The 26089-nt window shown below is 38.3% G+C and overlaps 1 protein-coding gene across 3 annotated transcripts in view; it reads right to left on the bottom strand.

Moving 5' to 3' along the window:
* LOC150086917 (VWFA and cache domain-containing protein 1) overlaps nucleotides 1-26089 on the bottom strand; it is a 464860-nt gene that overhangs the window by 285599 nt on the left and 153172 nt on the right. For all 3 annotated transcript variants that reach the window (XM_090372820.1, XM_090372822.1, XM_090372821.1), the window contains exon 10: nucleotides 2435-2535. In XM_090372820.1, the coding sequence (XP_090228946.1) occupies nucleotides 2435-2535 (101 nt within the window). The remainder of the gene's footprint in view (nucleotides 1-2434; nucleotides 2536-26089) is intronic.

The following is a 26089-nucleotide window of genomic DNA, read 5'->3' as shown; positions in this document are numbered from 1 at the left end:
AAAAGTTGAGCAGATGGGCTGAGAGGTGGAAAATGAAGTTTAACATTGACAAATGTAAAGTTCTACATATGGGAAGCAGTAATCCCAGAGTAACGTATCAACTCTGTGGTACCACACTGACAGTGGTAGAGAATGAAAAGGACCTTGGGGTAATTGTGCAGGCAGATATGAAATTTTCTGAGCAGTGCAGACGGTTTGCAAGAGTAGCTTATGGTGTCTTGTCAATGATATACAGGAATTTTTCTAGAAGGGATAAGGAGGTGATTAGCCCCTTGTATAAAGTAATGGTCAGACTCAATATAAGGCTCAATTCTGTCGGGTTACTTGCGTTTGCTCAGGCTAAGAACCTAAGGGGGCATAGATTCAAATTGAGAAAAGACAGTAGTAGAATAGATGTGCGGAAATTTGTCTTTAGCCAACAGGTAGTTGATTGCTGGAACCGACTTCCATCTGTTGTTGTGGAAGTTGATAGCTTAAATAGATTCAAGGCAGAACTTGACAAACATTTGGAGCGAGTGGATGGGTGAAATAATGTTTTTTTTTTTTTTTTTTAATGGCTGATGGTATATAAGCTTGCTTTCTTGCATCATGTGCCTTTGCTACTGTTAATTTGAAGGAACTGATGTAACCAGTTTCAGACCTTAAAATGGATCGCTCATCAGACAATGTGCAGCTATAATTAGCAACCTTTGAGTTGAGCAACGAAATAAATGTACTGAATTTAAACAAGTAGCCGAGCAGTGTTTGGAAGAAAAAGTTCTGATTTTAAGCATAACTGTCAATAAAAGTATAATAAATCCATATTAGTAGGCCATGTTGGTGCAATGCAGCAATCAAGTATAGACATTTATTCATTACCAATACGTGTTGTCTAATGAATGACTCATATAGGTCCATTGCCTTCCAGTTTCTCAATGAATTTAATAATTCATTAAACAGGTTATTGTTATTCAATTAAAACTGATATTAGTAACTTTAGGTTGACTCATGGATAAAAGCTGCCACGAGGAACAATATGGTCTCCTGGCAGTAAAGACCGTGAGGCTGTATACTATTGTGTACACTTTCTGCCAAGTAATGCTAAATTTGTTTTATGATTTAAAGTATGTTAGTAAGATAGAAAAAGTAAAATACAAATAAACATATTGGGTGGGCAAGTCTGTTCTAGATGCCACAATTAAAACAAAAATAAAAATGAAATTACACGGGTAAAAATGAAATTAAACAGGTAAAAATGAAAATAAATAATGTAGCAGCTCAGTGCTGCACATTTGCCTGATGCCCATTAAAGTATGACTGGCCCATCTCATTTTGAATGGCAATTTTTTCTCTGTACAATTGTTCATTGTACTCAGAGTACCATGTACAAGAAATTTCAACAGATGAAAATTGAACAGTGCATAAAATTGGGATGGCAAGCATTTGGAAAGCTTAATATAGTCTATAAGGCAAACTTGCCACTCTATCTCAAACGAAAAGTTTTTGATCAATGTATCCTCCCTGTGCTAATATATGGTTGTAAAATATGGACGTCGAATGCCAAAGCTTTATAAAGAGTGAGGACCATGCACTGAAGTATAGAGCACTGAATTTTGAACTAAGAGATCAAAAAAAAAAAATATATATATATATATATATATATATATGTGCATGGATTTGCCAAAAAACCAAGGTCTGTGACATCATTGAAAGAACAAGGCATTTAAAATGGAAATGGGGAGCAGGTCACATAAAGAAGAACTGATGATAGAAGGATCAAGCAAATTTTGGAATGGATACCGCTCGACTCTAAACACACAAGAAAAAGACCAAAGATGAGATGGATTGATGAAATTGTGAAATTTGCTGGTATACAATGGCAACATAAAGCACAAAACTGCATTTGTTGGAAACGTGCTGAGGGGGCCTCCATCCTGCAGTGGATTGACTGAAGTGGATTGATTGCTGAAGAAGATACTGATGATTAATTATACTAATGTACAGTAGAGAAAGGGGATGAAAAAGCCAAAGTGGCAATTACATGGCAATTTCACTCCTTAAGAAGGAGTGAATCTGGTCCCTGCATTAACTATAGCTCCAACTGAAGAGACCTTTAAGAATCCCTTCACTCTCTGATGGCATCATATGGAATCTTTCAAAATGTCACAAGTGGTGAACCTATTATGCTACGATGGAGAGCGAAATTTAATTTACAGTTTGGCTTTAAATATATATCATTGATTCCATGGTTTTAAGAATTTATTTACATATAAACTTATGTTAAATGCCTTTTAGCCTTTTGCTGCAAGTGTTTGTCGGTATTTCCAAAACAGTAATTTGGTTCATATGCTGATATAGGCACTAATCAACAATTCACAAGTTCTTAAATTAATATAAATGTATATTAAATAATATTATTTGAATTTAAACATAAAATGTAATTAAATTAGATTACCTTGGGTTTAGAATAACCAGGTGGCCAAACATTATATTTCTGAAAATTCTGTTCTGCTATGTCTTGAAGAAATGTTTTTTCATACATTACAGGCTTTCCTCCTAATAACATAAGCAAAAATGTTAAAATTATGAAGAAATTTTAACTTAAAACAATTTTGAATGCTATTAAACATATGAAGTGTCATATACATTATTTTTTATGCTTAAAATACATATGACGTAAACATATAAGAAGTTCAAAAGATCACTAAGCACAACAATATGATTCTTATTGAAAATACTTGGAGAAAGACTCCGAAATAGAAAAATAAATAATACAAACAGGGAAAAAAGCTGATCTGATATCAAATTGAAGCCAGCATACCACTTTGCCTTTAAATATAATTTTTAAATTTACTGACATTAAAGTGTGTGTGTGTGTGTGTGTGTGTGTGTGTGTGTGTGTGTGTGTGTGTGTGTGTGTGTGTGTGTGTGTGTGTGTGTGTGTGTGTGTGTGTGCGTGTGCATGCAGAAAGGAGGAGTTATAATTAGTAATAATACTAACCAACATTGCTGGAGAAAATATGTCCAGCTAATGATAAACATCTTTATTTGTTGAAATTAAACATATTGCCTTGTGAGTTGCATAAAAATACAAAAAAAAAAAAAAAAAAACCTTCAGATAATATCATATGGAGAGTTGCTATCAAACCCAAAACATGTAAAGATTTCAAAAATAACACATAATGAAGCCAAAATGTAATTTTCCCCAGAATGAGAGATTTTTAAATGTAATGAATGAGAAATAGGAGTAAATTATTGGTAAACAAATTATTGTTTACCGATAATTTACTTCCATGTTACTTTATGTAGCAGTCTTCTGATCTATTCAGGCTGTTCTAAGGTATATTGTTATTATTCTACCAGAATACTACTACTAGAGAAGTCATGCATTCAATCTCTACTACTCTACTGAATATTTGAGGCATTTTCTACTCAGTTTTCAATTTGCTAGCTTCGGCATCTACAACTTTTCTCCAGGGCTATTCCAGTTTTATATTCCCTTTCAAACAGAAAATGAGAAAATATAAAGTGAAATTTCACTAATGGATGCATGAATATGATGCTAATATTTCTTTCCCTCTAACAGTGAAGAAAACAGTTGATCACTGGAAATCAAACCAGGTCTCAAATTAAATAATAAAACATGGGCTTGATAACCAGATTAATCAAGTAACCTTTGCCAATCCAATAAGAAACTATGCAGATGCAAATAGACCACAAAACAGGCCATATATTGTTAAATTTAAAAAATTGGCACATGTAGCAAGCACATGCAATAGATGGTTTTATGTGAAACATCCTTCACATTTCTTTTAGGTATTTTCATTTGTATACATTGATTACGAAATAAAAGAGCTTTCGTATTGTAAATATTTTATTGATCATTCACAATTTTCCATAATTTCAACTGGAAGACAAGATACAATGGATTTATGATAACTCAAGTAAGAGACAGATTTGCAGTTGCAAAGTATCTAAATGTCTCTGGAAAACATTGTTGACTGAGGTACCTGATCTTGTAGTTGAAACTGAGGGATTAATGATTAGAGTTAGATTGAATGTTCCTTGCAGAAAAGTAATTAATGGTTTAGTTTCTTCCGATCCGAACTTAACATTGAAATCACCACTCATGATCATGGGTATTTTATTTAAATCTTTCTCTGAAAGCGCTGCACCTTGAATCGAGTATGGCATGTAGACATGTATAGTACCTTATGTAGGACGGCACCTGAACGAAAGTTCAACTCCGTCTTTGTACATTGTGATGGTTACAAAGCACTGTAACAGGCCAGAAATGTGTGCAACGTTATGTTCGTGCAGTGTGTGTGTTGTTGTGTTGTTTAGTTGTTTCTGGCCGTTTTGTCACCAGGCAGGCGATCACCTGGAAAGCCTGCCCAGTGTCCGTCTACACCACGGGGAGGTAGGCCACAACTGCGCAAGAACCATGGCCAACCTCAACAGTCACGTACTGAATGTCCAAAGAGGGTTTGGAGCCATTCAAAAGAACCCCGCGCCAGCAAGCCGGCAACAGCGCACGCGCACACACACACACACACCCACACACACGCACACACACACACACACACACTCCCAGGAGACAGGACAGCAGAAGACGAAGAAATAAGGATGAGAATAGCATAAAGTAAAAAAAAAAAATAAATAAATAAAATAAAATAAAAATAAATAATAATAATAATAAAAAAAAAAAAAGTAAAATAAAATCTTTATCCGTTTCTTGCCCACATCTGTATGCAGTGCTGCCCAAAGTGGTCCACAAGGAGAAAAGGTGTATTGTCAAACAGAAGTTGCAATGTCATTCAATCATGATCGGCAGGAACAAGTTCTAGATATAATTCTGAATTCTGTTAAACTGGAGTGGTGTCAGAAGTCTCTGGTAGATGACGGTATCACTGAGCAGAGGTTTAGTTGAAGAGAGTCTTGATAAAGGATGAGTCAGAGAAGTGCAGCATCTGTTAAAATCTTTGCGTGGTCTTGAAAGCCACAACAATTTTGTATATGACGACGAGGCAGCGCACAGTTGTATTATGATTTATGATGCATTTTCAGTTTCATTTCTTGAATTAACATTGAGGTTGAGAGCCTTCCTGCGATTAAAAGCAGCATTGCAGAAGGTTTGAAGGGCCTGGAAATTGTTGACAGAAATGAGTATCTTCTCACCTCCGGGACACAAGTTTGGTACTGTTGCCTTAAGAGCCGATCTTAGATCCTCGTAAATGGAGCATTCAAAAAGTACGTGAGGAGAGTCTTCCGGTAGCCCACATCGACAGGAGACTGTATTGGAAAGTCTGAATTGGTAGAGTTTTGCGTTAAGCGAACCATGCCCAGTTAGTATGTAGGAGGTAAACAGTGAGGGTGAAAACCATTTTCTGGTGGATGATGAGAGTAGTGCAGTTACGTCGGGAACGAAGTTTTTGGTGATAGCTCCTTTTTCGGTAGAATTCCATCTATTCTGCCAGGTATTCACTAACAAATTCCAGCATCTGGTTCGCTCAGTTTTGGGATCAGTCTGAGGGTTAACAATGATTCCATGAAATTCCACAGAAATGCCTTTGCGGATGTAAAAGCAAAGCCCTCTAAACACAACATGCAAGTCAAGTGGTATGGTGCCTGCAAGAGTCTGTAAAGCTGGAGTTGATACTGTTCGGCAAACGTGAAGTAGGCTGAGGAGAAAGCAACGTTGAATAGTGGATAACTTGGTTTGTACTGTTTTGAGTGCAGTACGTCTAAACCAAAGGCTGGCAGCGTAGGTTGTAATTGGGATTATGGCAGCATTATAAAATAGATGTAGGGTTTTAGTGTTCAGTCCCCAGTCTTGTCTGGTAATTTGGAGCAGCATTGTGGTAAAACTCTTAACTTTGACAGACAGATGTTGAATATGCTCAGTAAAGGAAAAGCGGTCGTCGATGATGACTCCTAAAAATTTGGTGCTTCGGACAAGTGGAAGTGATTTCTTGTCAAGTTTTACAACTGGTGGTCTGCGATAGTCTAATTTGTGTTTAAAAATCATGATCTTCGATTTTGTTGGGGATAATTTTAATTTGTTCTTAGAGGACCAGGACAATAGTTCAAAGAGTACTTTATTGGCATAGAGTTCTAATTCAGATCTTGAGTTTCCATTCACTAAAATGATAATGTCATCTGCATACGCAAGTTGTTGCACATTTTGAAATTCAGTCGTCCTAAGCAGCCAATCATCGAGAACTAGGTTCCAAATCAAGGGACCTAAAATTGATCCTTGGGGGCAACCACGGGAGACAGATCTGTTAATCTTCGTGCTTTTAGTGATGACGGTGACAGTGCGATCAGCAAAATAGTTTCTAACAAGTTTATAAAGCTGAAGAGAGCAGTGATTGGAACGGAGTCTGCTGAGGGCACTTTCCCACCATAAATTATCAAAAGCACCCTCAAAATCGATAAAGATTGCCATAACGTACTTGGAAGTGGAGCAGTCAATGAGGTGGTGGAGTTCTAATAAGGCGTCTTCGCATACAAGCCCTTGCCTAAATCCGTATTGAAGAGAGGATGTGGAGCTTGTGGCTCCCTGCAGTGTGGTTATTTTATTGGCAATTAATCTCTCTAACACTTTTCCCAGGTGAGAGAGCAAGGCTATGGGGCGGTAGGATCTCCATTATCTAGTGGCTTACCAGGTTTATGTAAAATCTTAAGAATGGCGTGTTTCCACGGTTTGGGAAACGTTCCAGTATTTAAGCAGTTGTTGAATAATTTAAGTAGAACTTTGGGCCTTAGGTCATAAAAGTGTTTGATAAATATGTTGTCAATCAGGTCATCGCCAGGACATTTGTTTGACTGAATTTTATTCAAGATTGAAGTAAGTTCTTCTGCAGTGAATGGACTTGTTTCTTCTAAAGGAAGGTATTTTTGGTTTAAATCACGAATAGATAGATGGTGTGAAGTGTCAATAGTGAGATCATCGTTAGGCAGCAGTTGGTCCAATATGGCATTTATGGAGTCTGTTAGTGTAATAGTTTCCATACTGTTGGAGGTAATGGAGTTAAAAATGTCACCCAAGATCATTTTATTTTTAGCAATTTTATAGATGACGCCCCAAGGATTATTATTCCCAGACGTACGGACAAAATTGTGCCAGGATTGCAATTTGCTTTCATAAATCAATTTTACGTATTTTCTTTTGAGAGTTTTGTATTCTTCATGTAATCTGTTGACTTCTTCTTGAGGCCATGTATGCCGTTTACGCTGAAAATTTCTTCTGGCTTTATGTACAAGTTTCCGAGTAGAGGATAGCTCGTTATTCCACCAAGGTGTGCAGTTAGTTTTTAGTTTCTTTTTATGCATAGATTTCTGAATTGCAGTGATGATAATGTTTTGAATCTGCAGTGCTAGTTGTTCGGTGGTAAGAGATTTAAAATTTTCTAGGTTGTCTTCAGGCAATTGAGAGAGAACAGAACGATTAAAACGTTCCCGTTTTATGTTTCTAAGAGAGTAACGTATGAGATTACGAAGAGGTTGTTGAGGAGGAAGAGTTGATCCCAGCAGGAAGACGATGGAGCGATGGTCACTTGTCGTTAGGTCAGTTTCTACGTGCCAGTCAATAATATAAGGAGCAATACGGGCTGTAGCCAGAGAGATGTCTATGTTTGATTCACCCAGGGAATTGGAAAAGGTACATGGCTGGTTTGGTTGATTCAAGACGGTAAGCTGATGGGAGAAGATGGTATCCTCAAGCAGTAATCCCCACGCATCTGTGAAAGAACTATGCCACAATGCAGACTTGGAGTTTGAGTCGAGTAAAATTAGCAGAGGAATAGGGCCTAATAAACTGAATACGGAATCGATATAGTGTAAGTGAGGAGTCAAGTCAGATGACGGGGGGCAATACATTGAGATAACATAAGTCGAGTGATTAGTACTCAAGACTTGAATGCAAATAGCATGCTGTGATGTTAAACAGGACAAGAGTAAAACGTCAACATTTTTATTAAATATTACGATGGCTACCTTAGGATCTGTATGAGTCGGTTGTAAAATCCGAGAAGAGCAAGGATATCCGACAATTCGTCCTTTTTTATGATATGGTTCTTGAAGAATGAGAATGTCAACGAGTTCCTCCTCAGACGTAGCTCATCTGCCACGGTGCGTGAATGGTGAGCATTGGCTTGCAGAAATTTTAAGTTTACAGTCGAAATATTTGACTGGGAAGCGCTTGAACTCGATAAGACTGATATTAAAAGGGAATTGTTCGTTGCCTTACTGTGTCTTGAGCCTTTATGTATTCAGGACAGTTGATATCTCTGACCGAATGATTAGCATCATGTTTGTGCCTCTTGCAATTAATGCAGACAGGCGGTTGATCCTTGCTGGGGCACTCAGCAAAGATATGGCCTAATTTGCCACAATGTCCACAAGAAGGTCTTTCTTGTTTACACGTACTTGAAGTGTGTCCGAAAGCAAGACAACAATAGCACTTCGTCACAACAGTGAACGGCTTAAATCGGTGAGAGGTCCACCCAATAAATAACCTGTCTAAAGTAGAGATAGCCGAAAAAATACGTGGGGTAAAGTCAAACACCCAATTCGAAGTATTCTTTGATTTGGAGCTAATTTTAAATCGGAAAGTGATCTCTTGTGAGATTTCTTCACGTGTGAATTTAAATTCTTTCAGGTTTTTGAAGTAGAAATCATCAAGTATTTCCTCTTTGGTTAAATCATTATCAATATTATATACCAGTAAGGTTGGATTCAATTTCTTAGGTATCTCAGGGGTGATTCCAACATCAGACAGGATTTTTGAGGAAGAGATGGTATCCAAATCTTTACGTGAATCAGTTTCTAAAATTACGCCTTTGTTTTTAATAAGACGGAGAGCTTTAACTTTGACTTCTTTCAAGTCTTGCTTTAAGGTTTTAACTACACATTCTTTAACATCAGTGCTCGTAGTAAGAGTAGAACTCTCAGATGCCTTTAGGAGTAATAAATGTGGTTTTCTGGTTGAAGTAGTTTTAACATTAGCGGATTGCAGACTGTCTGTTTGGTTAATAGAATTTTTTGCAAGGGATTGTGCAGTAGCCTGAGAAAAGTTTTCAGGAGAAACTACGTTCAAAGAAGTATCAACTAATTCTGTAGAAGTTGAAGATTTTGCCACAGAAGCATATGAGAGAGGTGTGGGCATAGTTTTTGAGTCATCACTTCTTATCTGCTGCATCTTTATTTTCATCTTAAGGGCTTCGTTTTCTGTAATTAATAAGTAAGTTTCAATTTCTTCTCGCAGGAAAGTAAGTGCATCGACAGGGGAAAGATCTGAAAGTAAAATAGTCCCGACGTTTGGTATTTTAATTTTCCTGGCAGTTGAAGTAGCAGCCCTAGTCAACGTGTCCGGACTAAACTGTTTTATTTGTGAAGAATCAGTAGCAACATCTGCAGTCGTAGAAATTGGTACTTTGCTTGAAGATTCAAAATGTTCTGATTTAGCCTTAGGAGCGGTTACACTTGTAGTTTCCCTTGTCTTACTTTGTTCCTGTGAAGAAACGAGAGGTGGAAACTCATCGGTGTTTACTGACAAATTAGTGGCGCCTGTATTTTCTTCCACGTTGGGGGTTTGTTCTTGGGAGGGATCAAGTATGGAGAAGTCTCCTTTGTCACATGGCAAGTTAAAAGCTTCACTAAAAGCCTCTGTCATCCTGAAGGGTTTTTGCCCTTCAGGTATTTACCTCAGATGGTTAAATAGTCATACGGCGAGGAGTGGCAAGGAGGAAACGGTAAAAGTACGCCCCAATATGTGCGCTAACTTGACCTTGGGGTAGCTTAATTGGCCCTTCTTGTACGAGCTGAATTACTTGTGTTGGAAAATCTTTTGTCAATAAGGTTGCTTATGTAGATCTAAAATTAATAAAATAACTTTACCTGATGACTTCTTTTGGAAGCTGATACACTTATTTTGGAGACTTTGGAGCTCATTCGCAGGCTGCCACACACTATACGCGCACGAACTTGCTCCAATTCAAAACTTTATGTACGTATCGTATTCCCAGGATTATCCACTAGGCCTAACTGTCAACAATGTGTGTGTGACTACAGCAAAGCGTTAGAAGAATGCTACGCCTAAAGGGATTAGGTCTATGACGAGAGAGTACAGACCAGATAACCCTCGTAATAACAAAATTTTTTCACTCACTTAATCCACTTGCGAAGTTCTTTTAGCTGGTACACTTTTCCAGTGGAAGAAAACACTTTAAACACATTAAAATAACTCAACATTCAGGAGCTCCAGAACACGTGGCTACACTGAATGACGGCCATTAACAGAGAAAAAAAAAAAAAAATCGAGTATGGCAGCAAAACAAAAAGAATGAAGTCAATTATATCCTGTATGTCATTATTAGGAGAAATATAAACAATCGTTGTAAGTATCACTTGGCCGCTGGGTAACAAGCACTCCACTGTACATATATCGCCAACGGACCAAACACTGACTGTCGAATCAGCTGTTTATCGATAGATGCCATCTAAGTATGGCATAACAATATGTACCTCATCCATCTTGTTGTGATATATTGCAAATCCAGCTGTTCGTTTGGTTTCACACTTGAAATGAACCACACAATCGAAGTTCAGGATGCTGACACTCTTGTTATTGTCTAACCAAGTCTCAGACAGCAGCAAGATTTGGCATTGCTGTGTAACAGTGTCAGTGAGGTCGGCATGGTGCACCCGTAGGCTTTGACAGTTGAGTGAGAGAATTGAGAGTTCCTTCCTATCGTTGATGAATTCGAGCAAGCTGTCCTGTCTTGTTTGTAGCTGATTAGTTGTGGGCCTGGCAAACTCATTTTATAGATCGATGATGGATGTAACATTTCTTAGACCAGAGTAGAATCACTTGTTACCTGTTGGTGAGACAATCTAAAGTCCATCAATGTCAATTATGCATGACAGAGCAACACAAACCGGCTTGTATTCGTACCCCTTTACATACTCTTAAACCACTGTATCGTGCCTCCTTGCAACTTGTGTATAGTCATTGCACAAGCCAGTATGAGAAGAAAATGCACAGATTGTGCAGTTGTTATTCAACAATATACCCACAGTTCATCTTACGAGCAGCACTGATGTGGAATTGATGTTGTTTGAATGCATATATCTCGCTGCCTTGTTGCAAGCTAACTTTACGATCATAGGCAAGGTGGTAAATTTGACCACAATCATTGTATCTGTTGCTCTTCATTGTATTCGACCTTGGATAATTTACCCACGATAGCGTTAGTGGGTCCATCAGTGATGTCCACATTGGTAGTGACAATATAGGCTTTCCTGATGACCAGTAGGAGCTTGTAGGGTTATTCGCCAGTGTTGATAACCAACATTTTATAGAGTTTCTGGCGAACATGTAAGCATTGTTCTGGCGAACATGAAAGCATTGTTCTGCTTTCATGCAACCCATGAAGATGCCTTGTGAGACTGATTCCACTTTCTCCTCTGTGGCACTGAAGATTGCGCGGTTGTACTTGTTGACAGAATTATTTTACGAGTAGTTGTATACAGTTTGGGCAGAGGAGATCAACTTCCTCCTGAGCAAAAAAAAAAAAAAAAAATGCAACTCAATAAGTTCTTTCTCATTCTGATCTAATTTAGCTCCATTACCGATTTTGGTTAACGCAGATGAGAATGTGACGTTCGACTGGCACATAAATTGGTCGAGCTCGTAGTATTTGAGGCCATTCCAGAAAGTGGGGCCAGCAATATACTGCTTTATCTGTTTATAGACCATTGTCGTGTGAACCGAAGGCAGCTGATATAAATCCTCAATTAGGAACATTTCCTGCCTGCTGAAGCTCATTTCGACAACAGCTTGGTATGGATCATACTGACTTCGTCAATCATTAGTGCTCTGATAGAGTTAAACAGTGATCTATATTGTGAGACTTCCACTGACAGGCAGATTTCTCATAGTGCATATGTTGAGAGCACTGTGCACAGTGGTTCCATCTATTGCAATGGCAACCTTACCAGCTGAAGCACATGTAATGTAGGCATTACAATACCCATCTATATCGCTGAAGCAGTTGTATATTTACATCAAGAGGTGAATCACAAATGTTTTGCTGCAACCAGCTGGGCCAGTCAAGAATATCTGAATCGTTTCATGATTGAGAGATAACAGACTCCAAATTACAAGAATGAGTAGAATCTTTTGTTGTCTTTGGGCCTTCTCACTGAGTTACAAAAGTCCTCGTTGATAATTAGGTCTCCACGTTTCTTTGCAATTGAGCCAAGTTCACTGAACATCACACGTGTTACATCCTCATTCATCTCGGTCTGAATGACTGTAAAAGTCTGAAAAGGGGTCTTCTTTTTGCAGTCGTATAACAAGGCTATGCAGGTCATTACCGCATGCTTTGCCAGGGTCATCGTCATCATTGTCTTGACACATTGTCTCAGAGTAAGCTTATCTGCGAAAAGATCTAAACCTCCCAAACACTTCCTTGTTCATTTCACAAATATATGTAGTCTCAATTCTAATCTCAACGATGTCCATTTCCACTTGTAGTCTGCCAAACCCCATGTACTTTTCTGACAGAATCTCAGTTAACGGTTGATTCAACTACTGCTCATCTCAGCCCAAATTATTCACTGTATGATTCCTTTTGCCTCAAAGGTGGTATTTGTGCATATGTCCATTCCGATATTCCCTGTCAGAGAATTGGTAATTTGGAATCTCCTCTTTTAGATCTTCTCTGGCATAAAATCTCTCTACCTCATTCTGTCAAATTCATCTGTTGTCTCTACCATTCTACCAACTCAACTAATCACCTGGAGCTCTTTGACTTCCTCTCTTTGCAACTTGACTTTCTCCAGTTGAACTTTTCTAAGGTAATTTTCTAAGTGAGGTAATTTTCATTGGTGATTTTAACATTCACAACTCCAGCTGGCTTCTGTTTTCTAGTCATGCCAGATCAGCTGGTCGATATGCTCAGGCTTTTGCAATTACTAATGACCTTGCACAGATTATTCATTTACCTACAGGAATACCAGACAATCCTAACCATACAGCCACCACGCTTGATCTTTTTCTCACAAACAACCCTTCTAAGTACACGGTCGAAGTGAGTGGTCCTTTAGGCACCTCGGATCATAACTTAGTGATTGTCTCTTCTCAAATGGAGCCTTAATCTCATGGCTATTCCCAACCTCTTATTATTTGGCATTACAAGAATGCAAAATGGGATGACCTGCAAGATTTCTTTTCTTTGGTCGGATTACTGTTTCAAAACTTCTGATGTCAACATTTGCTCAGATCATATCAGTGAAATTATTCTTGAAGGAATGGAATCCTTTATTCCACATTCCACTTTAAAATCTCATCCTTTATCTAACCTTGGTTTTCCAATAAATGTGCTAAGGATGTTCAAGAGCAGAACGTTGCATATCGTAATTGGTTTTTTTCCAATTTTTCAGTTTCATTTTCTGCCTACACCAAAGCTCGCAACAATTGCGAAGCATTTATTAATCAGTCCAAACTAGATTTTGAGCAGGCTAAGAGTAGAAAACTTGCTTCTTGCCCGGATGCTAACCGAGTATTCTAGTCTCTTGCCAAAGCTATTGGCCGCAACTTTTGCCCATCTCTACTCTCCCACCTCTGTAACAGATGGTTCTGTTGTCACTTCGGCCAAGAATAAAGCTGACCTGCTAGCATCCCATTTTTCTTCCAACTCATATTAATGATCTTGGTAAAACACCTCCCACCATTCCAAGTACACTCCATTCAATGCCTCCTGTAGTCTTCCATCAGAAGAATTTTGACGAATCTTGATGCTAAGAAAGCTGCGGGTCCTAATGGTATTTCTCCACTTGTTCTCAAAACCTGTGCTTCTGAACTTACTCCTGTTCTTTGCCACCTTTTTTTCACTTTCTTATTCCAAAGATGTTTTTCCTTCAGCTTGGAAATTTGCTCATATCCAGCCAGTTCTTAAAAAGGGTGCCAAATCCCTCTCATCCAATTATCATCCCATTGTAATTACTTCTACTCTATCTAAAATAATGGAGAAATCAATTAACTGCCAAATCAAACTATCTAGAAACCGTCCGTTCAATCAACGATTGCCAGAATGGATTCTGTCAGTGTCTATCCACTGGTGATATTCTGGCTTATGTTACTCATTTATGGACAAATTCAATGGAAAAGTTTGGTGAAACACAAGCAGTTGCATTTGACATCTCAAAGGCTTTCGATCGTGTTTGGCATAAAGGTCTTCTAAACAAGCTTCCATCTTATGGTTTGCCAACTGTTTTTCGTAATTGGTTATCCAGTTTTCTCTCTGATCGCTCACTGAGGGTGATGGTAAATGGCTCTCTGTCTTCTAACGCTGGAGTTGGACAGTAAATGTCCCAAAGTTCAGTTCTTTCCCCCACTCTTTTCCTCTTGTATATTAATGACCTTCTTCCATTGACTGGAAATCCTATCCATAGTTTTGCCAATGGTAGCACATTGCATTTCACTTTCCATTTTGAGAAACTTTGCCCTGCTCAACCAGTTTCAACTTCTTGAATATCTGCTACCAATTCCTTAAAAGCTGATCTCCAGGTAATTCTGCAGTGGGGCAAAGACAACTTAGTTGATTTCAATCCTTCTAAAACTCAGTCTTGTCTTATATCTCGCAAAAAGGAATCTTCTGCTCCTATGCTTATTGTTGATGACACCGATTTCTAGGCAAAATGATATATCTCTTTTGGGGATTACCCTGACTTCTAATCTCTCTTGGCACAAGCACATTGCAAATATTGCTTCCTCTGCATCTAACAAACTTGGTTTTTACTTTTGTTCTTGGCGTTACTTTTCATCCAAACAGCTGTTTGGAAGAAAAGTACAAATCGTAAATCCACCCTACCATGGAATATTGTTCCCACATCTGAGGCGGTGCCCCTAAAAACCCTCTCAGGCTTCTAGATTCAATTCAGAAGAGGGCAGTTAGGTTAATTAATGACTCCTCTATAACAGAGTCTCTCCACTCGCTGTCTCATAGACATACTGTTTCTGCTGCATGCCTTCTCTACAGATACTTCCATGGGCACAGTTCTTCTGAATTCCCACTCTCTCTTTCAAAACAGTCCTAACACGTGCCGCCACCAGCCAACACCCATTTACTGTCCAACTTCACACTCACAGAACCAACTTTTCATCTTCCTCGTTTATTCATTCAATTGCAGTTTTCTGAAACAAACTTCCTTGATTATTCGTATTTCCTGAAAATTACAGTCTACAGAAGTTCAAGTCTAATGTCAACAAATATCTTCTTTCGTCTTCTCAAGCTCTACCCCAAGCACAGTATTAAGTACAATAGGTTCTAATACCTCTTGTGTTTGGGGATTTCATAAAAAAAAAAGCAGGAATATCACCATTGAATCGACACTGGCAGAATCCAATTGGCGATAGTTGATCAGATGGAAGGTGTCTAGATAGTTTAAGAGTCAGCAGTTAATTGATTTCTCCATTTCTTTAGAAAGAATGGAAGTAATTGCAATGGGACAATAACTGGATGGGAGGAATTTGTCACCACTTTTTAGGGACTGGCCTTTGGTATTAGAAATTGAAAAAAATAAATAAATAAAAAAATGTGACACGGAACAGAAGTTCAGGAGCACAGGTTTTGAGAACAAGTGGAAAAATACCATCAGAATAGAGAAATACCATTGAAATGCCCTGGAGCTTTCTTATCACCGAGATTCGTCAAAATCTTTTCTCAAGTCCTTTTCATGGAAGATCTTAAAAGGCATTGAATGGAGCTTACTGGGAATGGTGGGAGGTGGAATACCAAGATCATTAGTAAATGAGTTGGAAGAAAAAGAGGATGCTAGCAGGTTAGCTTTATCCTTAGCTGAAGTGGCAACAGAACCATCTGGTTTTGACAGAGGTGGGAAGAAAAATGGGCAAATGTTGCAGCCAATAGCTTTGGCAAGAGACCTCGAATGCTCAGCTACCAAATGGATAAGAAGAAAGTTTTCTACTCTTAGCCTGTTCAAACTCTAGTTTGGACTGATTTATAACTGCTTTACAATTTTTGTGAGCTTTGGTATAGGCAGAAAATAAAACTGAAGATTTGGAAACAAGGCAATTAAGATATGCAACAGCCTCAGCACATTTATTGGAAAACCAATAAAGGAAAGATTTTAAGGTGGAGTGTGGAATAAAGGATTCCATCCCTACGAGAATAATTTCACTGACACAATCTGAGCAAATGCTGACATCAGAAGTTTTGAAACAGTAATCTGACCAAGTAAAAAAGAAAAATAAATCTCACAGATCATCCCATTTTACAGTCTTGTAAAGCCAAACAACACAAAGTTGGGATTGGCCATGAGAGAAAGGCTCTGTTGGAAAAGAGACCATCACCAAGTTGCGATCTCAGGTACCTAGAAGACCACTCACCTCAACTGTGTACTTAGAAGGGTTGTTTGTAAGAAAAATATTAAGTGTGTTGGCTGTGTGGTTATGACTGTTAGTATTCTTGTAGGTAAATGAACAATCTGTGCAAGGCCATTAGTAATTGCAAAAGCCTCAGCATCTCAACCAGCTGGGTCTGTGTGACTTGAAAACAGAAGCCAGTTGGAGATTAAAATCCTTGGTTTAAAATCCCCAAGGAAAATAAACTCACTATTAGGAAAGTTGCACTACAGAAAATCAAATTTCAAAGAGAGGAAGTAAAAAAGTTGCAATTGATTAGTGGAGTTGAGGGAACAATAGAGTCAACATATGAATTTAACAGAGTGTGGTAGAGATATTTTAAGCCAGAGAAGATCGGAAAAGAGGAGATTCCAAATTACCAAGTCTCTGACAAGGAATATCAGAATGGACGTATGCACAAATACCACTTTTGAAGTGAAAGGAATCGTACAGCGAATAATTTGGACAACCGAAATGAGCAGTGGTTGAATCAGCCAATCACTGAGATTCTGTCAGAAAAGTACATGTGGCCTGGCAGACTGTAAGTGGAAATGACATCGAGATTAGAGCTGAGACCACATATATTTGTGAAATGAATGAGGACATGCTTGGTAGGTTTAGATCTTTTCACAGTTAAGTTTGCTCTATTAACTTGACATGGTGTATTCAGTAGTAAGAAAAGGTGAAGGGTGGGATATGCTATATGAAATAATGAAATTTTTGGATAAGGTGTACACATGGTAAGAATTTACCCAGCTCCTTGACATGACTCGAAAATAATCCCCCTCCACTGATACACACTACATGGACTCCCTCCAGTCACTATGTGGCACAGTATAGGCAGCGAGATTATACACTAGCTGATCCAGAGGCCTCCTATCAAGTTACCAGTAGGTTTGGTGCAGTGTACTAACTAGTGGCCAGCCTGCAAACACTGTTTTAGAGCTGTACCCTCGAAACATAAAGAAGATTTGATCTGACCTTGATGTCCATCATAACCTCAAAAGACATCAATCATACTGCATGATGGAAGAGTTGGGGGAGGGTTTACCAGAGCTTTGCTCTGGAGACTAAACATGGGTTCCACCACTTCAAGTTTTTTTTTTTTTTTTTTTTTGATTTGGTAGTTGTTGGCGCATCGGCTTCTATGGCCATATTGCACCTCCCAAGGTTTTTGCAGTACTTTGATCCAAGCCCGAGGCGGGAATCGAACCCGCGACCTTGGGTTGCCGGGCAGGTACTTTACCCACTCGGCTAGCCCGGTCGGCTACCACTTCAAGTCTCCAATAGACAAAGTGGTGATATTACACCGGTTGACAAGATTCATTTAACACCTAGTATTGCCTAGCAACAAAGAGGGGTGGCATAACGTAAGCATGGGTCGAGGTGTGTAGGCACCACACCTGTACCTACATTAGTTCGTACCTGGGTTGTCACCCACAGTGTGCTAGGTGCCACATTTCAAGACTTGCAAATTGGGGTTATACCAAGGGTTACTAACAGTCCCACCATCATCACAGTGGAAAAGATTTGGCTGTCACAGACTGACTGGACTTTGCTGAAATTAGGTACACCTCACTTGAGTGTCACCTGAATATCAGTTCCATCAGCATTTTCTCAGGTAGCAAGCACAGCTTAGCATATCTGAGAGTACACCTGCAACACCCTCAAGGACCCAAACATTTTTACAGATGTAAAAATATGCCAGATACACAGCTGTAATTTGCAATAGTTGTTTGCACTAATTAGCATTAGTAGAGTAATATGATGCAAGAAAGAAAGCTTATACATCATCAGCAAAAAACCTTCCCATTTCACCCACCTATTCATTCCAAAAGTTTGTCCAGTTCTTTCTTGAAATTAATAAAATAACCCTTCCAATATATTTGATTATAGGGAGAGGTAAAAGCTTTAGAGAATGTTTCATTATCTGATATTGTATATCAGCTGGTCCTGCAGTGTTGCTCTCTGTGGCAACAAGGAAACAGCAGAATCAAATCCCATAACTTCTATATAGCTCATATCCATAACTTCCTCAGGATACAGATCGAAGATAGGATCATTCACACTTTCCTTTTCTTCATTTGCTTCCACTGCATCCTGTATCCCACTAATAGGCTGAGTCTTAGTTGGAGAGATTTTTCTTTAGATACTACAACCATTCTTGGTATTGAGATAAATGTAGCAACCCTTTTTCTTCACGTTCAACAAGTAGCAGGCACATGGAGTAAAAGACTTCCATGGTGGAATTGAAATATCAGTTTGTGTTGATGTAGAACACTTGCGCAAAATTACCTGAGAGTAAGGTTTCCCATTATTTACTGACATTACTTGTTACTTTCCCTCCAAACACAGGATATTTTGCACCATCTTGATTTTCCAGATTTGTTTCATATCTTTCCACCATTGGCTTGTTCCTGAGTAGGCAGGATGTTCACTGCCACAATCCAATTTGATCAAATTCAGGGCAGAGCATTCCTTGGTGTTGTGTGACTTTCCTCCACAGCAGATATAAGGAGAGCCACAACATACCAACTGACAGTGAACATATTTTTGGTATCTAAAACATTGCAATGGAATGGAGACATAGAGCTTTAAGGGAACAGTTCAAATATTATGCTTTCATGGAAGTAGGAGGCTTAAGCATGTTAAATTTAAGGATAGAACCCTGGTTGAAACTAATTTTCCCTCCTTATGCATGAATATTCTCTTAATGGCTGTTCAGCCCATATCTCCTCTTCAGATGTTTCAAGGAGATCCCAATCAGCAATTATGCCAACTGTACTCCTACTGGAGTACAGTTGACCCTAACCAGCAAACTGACCAGCCAAATGATCCTGAGTTAGCCTGTTTAGGATCCAAAGGGACTAAAGTAGTGCATTAAAGCTGGACTCCCCCCCCCCACAAACATAAGGCTACCACATTCTGGCATGTCCACAGATTGCAACATATGGTAAACATGCCAGATGTTAGTGATGGCAATCTAGAACTAGAACCTGAACAGAAAGATACAGGAAAAGCTCTTCGCAGAGCATCTGCAATTTGGCTTCCCTTTTTCATTAGACTGCTATTATCTATTAATTATTTGATCTTAACCTCCCCTCTTAATTTATTTTCTGGCTGTGTCATATGTCATTGCTGAAGGTGTTCTAGGGTTAGAGTGGGTGTTGGATGCTAATCTGAAAACTAAGCTGCATCACTGGAAAGTCCCTTAACCACGTAAAGGAGCCCATGTTGAGTGGGTAACTTAAAGAGAAAATTTTTAAGAAAATGTAAGACTTAAATTTACAAATATTATAAGAAATAACATCACAAAATTATATTTAGGCAATTAGAGAAAGAAAACAAAATTACAAGATCTGAAACAAATTAAGGAAAAACGCAAATCTGTCTACTAATCTCAATCTGATTTTGTCCCATGAGGTCACTGCCAGCCCTAGAGTAATGAAGTATTGTTGGTCATTTTCTATCCAAACTTTAAGCAATTAAAAGCGTGGTCTGTATGAATGGTAATCATGGAAAGTGTTGAAACAAAGCATCTAATGCATTTACAATTTTAAAAGGTTCAAAAATTTCTTTCTCTATCAGAAACAGAATTGGAGAAGTTACAGTTGAGTATTTACAATTAATTCATTTGATTTATTTCCAGATTGTAGTAGTACCTATGAATCTGTTTATTTTAGCAGCATAATTCATCCATACTTATTTTTTACTTGTCTTATATAAAGAGTATTTATTCCTCTTTATTTTAACATTGCTGGAAGCTTCAGTCCACCATATTTCTGGATGGCCAGGGACTTTTGTACATGACTCTGGAATGTGTAGATGGAGGTGCTGTCTTGATTTTTTTGTGGAATATAACTTATGGCACAGTTAATCATGTTGGTTGCTATGACAGAGGTATATTGAGCTGAGCTATTTCATTCAATTAGTCTTGTCAAATTTCCAGGTTGTTCTTATGTCAGTCTGAGGAGAATTTGTCCAGAATGTACATATGACTGGGAAGTGGTCTCTACAACTGCTAAGAGGGTTACAGGTACCTATCCAGTCTATGAGAGGAAATATTGCTGGAGAGAGCACTATAAAAATTTAATAGCAGAGCTTGATACTAAACGGTAGATGTACTTACATTAGATTATGTTTGTCTAGAAATTTTTCAAATTTATTTGAGAACTCTCTATGGGGAGGGTTTCAAACAGCTTGGCAAATTTGATGGAGTGGAGAGGTGATCTTATTAGATAATCTAAATTAACAAGAGTACATGCATGATTTAGCGAGAGACTTAATGAAATTAATTTGATTGCTATATAACACTTAAAAACATAAGCAATCAATAACAAAGAACACAGCACACACAAATTGTAAGTAACACAATACGCACAAGTGAGAACCGAGTAGTGAGTTACAAAGCTTTAAAAATAGGAATGAAGAGTACATCTGAAAATTAATTTTTTTATATGATTGAAGATTTCATGGAAGTGTAAACACATTTCACCATAATAACCCACAGAATTCCAGCTGTCGGTATTATCGCAAATTCAGTAAGATCGAGTTTACTGTCCATTTATGATAGATTTCACTAACAGAAAAGCCCAATAAACAGGTGACTGCTAATTGTTTTTATTGTTTTATGGTTGTGACCTCCAGAATTTCGACCGAACCACGTGGTACCATCAGAGACAACCGCAGGGCAATTTCCAGTGCTGCGGTCTCCTGCCCCGATTAAATGGCATTTTGTCCCAATTAAGCAAAGTAAACCCTGGCTATTTTCTCGATTGGTTTCTGTTTTTTTAAGATTTGCCCCAAATAAACGGCTGCCCCGATTAACCGGTGGCCCAATTAACTGGAATCCACTGTACTTACTTACACACTGTGTTCCTGGAATACATACTGTGTGCACATAGAGGTAAATGCATTGTAAGTTGAACCCACATGCTGCCACAAAATATGCATGGCCCACTGTGATCTCTTTAAATTGTATACTGGCTGGAATAAAACAATTAGCATTAACATTGACAAATAATGCAAGCTTGTACACCATAAAAAAAAAAAAAAAAAACATCTCCATTTCACTTATTCATTTCATCCAATAGTTTGTCTAGTTCTTCCTTGAATTTATTTAAGCAATCAACGGTAGAATTTGATTCAAATGTTATAACACTCAAAAGCTAACAAAAGTGTAGTATTCATGTATTTGTTTTAGCTGACTTATAAACTGTTTATATATTAACTATTTTGTCATATTTTGGAAATCCAACTACTAACAGCTTCATGAGACAAGCAGTGGATTTCATTTATTCACTGACCAATTTTACACTAGTGTTCAACTAACAAAAAAATTTCAAAAAGTAATATACAGCTTCATAAAGTGAATACACTAACTGTTAGTTGTATACTGTAAAATTGAAAAACACACAATTGTTAGATTTTAAAATGAGGGAAGAATTCAAGGTGAGCATGGAAAGACAAAAGAACTGTACTTATACTTTCTACAAGGCCAAAAAGTAAAAGGAGGGAACTTTCCAATAAATAAACACTTGTTATTTGTCAATATAAAAGAAATATGGGTACTGTATACAAAGCTGACCATTACTGTGCTATTTATTTGTTCAGCTGAAAATCAATGAAATGGTGGAAGAAGTTGTTTTTCTGACTTTTGGACATCCCAGTTGTGAAGAGTTATCTTGATTAGCAGCAGATCCATCTCAAAAGGGTAGAATTTGATTCGAATGATATAACAAGGCATCTGAAATAAGAACATTCTTTCCAGAAAAAGGCTACCTAGTTCATATGCAGAAGACACTGAATGGCCATCCTCATTTTGTGATTAAAGATGAAAATCCAAACAAGGATTGCACAGTATGCAGTGAGAGAAGTATTAAAGGAGAAAGAAAAGAAACAGTTTGGTACTGCAAGACATGCTCAGGAAAACAAGAATTGCACCACTGTGAATATTTCAAGAAATACAATGCACTAAAATCATATAAATACTTAACATTTAAAATATCTAACCAGATTTAAAAAGATTTTACCATATTGTTTTAAATATTACCTGATGTCAAGTCATTTTTCTGATAGTCTGTCAATCAAAAAAATAACCACTCATCATGAATAGCCCTTTTTTTTTTTTATTGCTACCTGAACTCAACTGGAAAGAGGGTGAAAACAATTCTGGACGGAAAAGGGTTAAACTACTTAAACACTGTGTTCCTGGAATACATACTATGCGAACATTGAACAAAATATGCATGGCCCATTGTGATCTATTTAAGTTGTATACTGGCTGCAATAAAACAATTAGCATTAGCATTGACGAATAATGCAAGCTTGTGCGCCATAAAAAAAAACAAAAAAAACCTCCGTTTCACCTATCCATTTCCTCCAATAGTTTTGTCTAGTTCTTCCTTGAATTTATTTAAGCAATCAACTTCCACAACACATGGAAGTCTGTTCCAGCAATCGACCGCCCACTGGCTAGAGGCAAACTTCTGCACATTTATTCTGCACCCATCCTTCCTCAATTCGAATTTGTGGCCCCTCATGTGTGGTCTGAGCAAAGGGAAGAATCCCATCAGCACTGAGCTTGCTCGATCCATTCAAAGTCCTACACACGTCAATCAGATCACTTCCCAAGTGCCTAGACTCCAGACACTGCAATCTACAACACTGAAACCTTTCCTGGTAACAGAACCCCTTTGTTCCCCTCACCAATCTCGGTGCCCTTCTCTGTACTCATTCCAGCAGCTTCACATACTTCCTAAAATGAGGCCTCCAGACTTGTATGCAGTACTCAAGGTGTGGCCTGGCCAGTGGCTTATACAATGGGATAATCACCTCCTTATTGCTGCTAGCAAAATTCCTGTATATCATTGACAAAGCCTCATGGCTGTCCTGTCTGCACTGCTCAGAGAACTTCATATTCACTGCACAATTATCCCCAAGTCTTTTTCATTTTCATCTAGTCTGAATGTAGTACAACAGAGTTGGTTTTACTCTGGGGTTACTGCTATGTATATGCAGTACTTTGCATTTATCAATGTTAAACTTCAATTGTCATTTCTCAACCCATTTGCCAAACTTTCTAGATCCTGCTGCACTAGCATACTGTCATTAACCATCCTGCGAACCTTAGTATCATCCGCAAACTTGGACATTAAGCCTGACATGCCTTCAACAATATCACTAATAAATATAGAAAACAACAATGCGCCCAACACAAACCCTAGGTAACTCCACTAAATAACAATAATCCATGAAAATCAATGTCCATTGATTATCACTCTCCCACTCAACCATTCTTTATCCATAGCAGCAACCTGTCCTTAATGCCACACTGCTACAATTTGTACAGCAGTCTTTTTTGTGCCACTGTATCAAAAGCTTTCCTGAAATCCAAGTATATGATATCAAAATTATTTTTTTGATAAAATATGTTCCTTTATGATCACATCATAATACCAATCACATTGGTGAAACAAGATTTTGTCACAACAAACCCATGGCGTGCTTGAAGTATAACTGTGGCCTTGTCTAGATGACCCTGCATTACTTCTTTTACCAGTGACTCCATTATATTCCCTGGAACAGAAATTAAACTAACAGGTGTGTAATTGCTTGTGTCACCCTTGGTGAATTTGGGATACATTCACACATCTCCAGTCCATGGGAACATCCCTTGAATCCAAGAATGCTTTCATAATTATTGGTCAGGTTTCGCTTACTTCCTTCGATGCCTCCCTTAACATAACTGGATACATCCCATCCAACCCAGGTGCCCTTCTTATATTTAACTTCAACAGTTTCTCTTCCGCTTCCAGGTTAGTTATTACAAAATCATTTCAGCTCCCTGAAAGAGCTTGATAAATTTCTGGCATCCACTTCCCTAAAGAATTCCTCATATGTGAATGTAGATGCAAAATACTTATTCAGTTTGTCAGCAACTTGAGCAGGATCACCAACAGTCAAACCATCGATAGAGTGAACCAAAATGATTAATTCCCTTTGTTTCAGTGTTTACATAAATAAAGAAGTCTTTGTTGTTTTTCTCTGCATCCTTCACCAAAGATTTCTAATAATCTGCCTTTGCTTGCTTGACCACTGACTGATTTACAGACTAATTTATATCTATCATAGGCATTTGTTACCCAATAATTTATATACATCCCATGCATTTTTCTTCTCTGTCACGAGTTTTATCAATTCATCTGATATACATTTAGGCCTAAATCTTGAACAATATTTCTTAGTTGCTATGAAAAGCCTAGTTGCTTCTAATATTAATTCCTTGAATGCTTCCCATTTAGAATTCGCTGATGGCAACATCATCAGTTGGTCCCTCTAGACAGAATTTAAAAACTATCTGAGACTATTGTACTCACCTTTACGAAAACAAAAACCCCATACATTTACTCTTGATGGTACTTACATCTTTAAGTAAATACCAAATCAATACACTGTGATCGCAGTGACCTAGTGGTTCTTTTATCTGCAGATTCTCAATGCATGAAATCACTGCTGATAATCAGATCAAGGGCATTACTACTTCTTGTTGGGTGCCTCCGTAGCCACGTGGGCAGGAGCAGCAGTGCGTACCACACGCTTCTTGATTAGACCTGGGTTCAAGCCCGTGACCACCAAATATGGAGGATGTGGAAAGGTCAGGGAATGACAACCGCATATCCCCAGAGCAATATGGCCTTAGTTGCTAATGCTCCTAAATAACATAACATAACTACCTCTTGTTGCCTCTCTAACATGCTGCTGTAGTAAACAGTCATCCAATAAATTCATAAAAGACAACTGGATGCACTGACTTAGATAGTATGTGCTTAACTTAGAGCATAACCCCTCCTCCCTCCTGTCCTTAACAGCCTCCCCCCATCAGGATAGGTTCTTCCAACAGAGGTGCTTCTCTATCCCTTTAACCGCTATTTCCAGATAGACAGTCTTCCTAATGTCCACCTTAATTTTCTTCTTTTTGTCCCCTTCCTCTTCACTATCCCCCCTTTTCACACTTCTTCTAGTGCGGTTTTATTATTATTTTTTTTTTTTCTAGAGCCCTCCCTGGCAAGCTCAGACACAGCCCAGGGCTCACCCTTGCCAGAGAACTTTCTACCTGTACTACATCCATATACCTCCCCAAGGCCAGGACAGGCAATGTGGGGCCCCATTTGGGGGCCCCTAGCTAAATGCTGGAGAAACAACCGACCAACACTACACTATGCAAAACTAAAATTTACACCTTTTACAAAGTTTTCAGCGTTACAATGTATATTACACAGTTTGTAAGGAGGACCCTAGTGCCACTTGACAATATACACAATATCCTTTCTGTATACATTGTACTCCCCATATTCAAATCCTGCATTCCTTATATCTGAGTGACACTATGTCTTTAAATCCCAATGTCTGCATTTGATGCCTTGACCAGCACTTCAAATTCATTAAATTTATTCAGTATACTCCTAGCACTGGTGTACATGCAAGTATACATGCATCTGTTCTTACTCTTAGTTACCCTAACACAGCATTTGTATTTACTTGTTTCATGATGACTCCCAGCAGTCATCATGAAATCCCCAGTACCTTGCTTTCAAGGCTGCTGCTGCTCATTCTAACAGCAGTGCAAGAATCACTTTCATCTCTGCCTATGGCTAATGTTAATCTATTAGTCTATGT

This window comes from Mastigoproctus giganteus, chromosome 4 (genome assembly GCF_048544385.1).
Source record: "Mastigoproctus giganteus isolate SK-2022 chromosome 4, ASM4854438v1, whole genome shotgun sequence".
Taxonomy (NCBI): domain Eukaryota; kingdom Metazoa; phylum Arthropoda; class Arachnida; order Uropygi; family Thelyphonidae; genus Mastigoproctus; species Mastigoproctus giganteus.
Note: the sequence above shows the minus strand (reverse complement) of the source record. Positions and strands in the feature narration are given on the sequence as shown.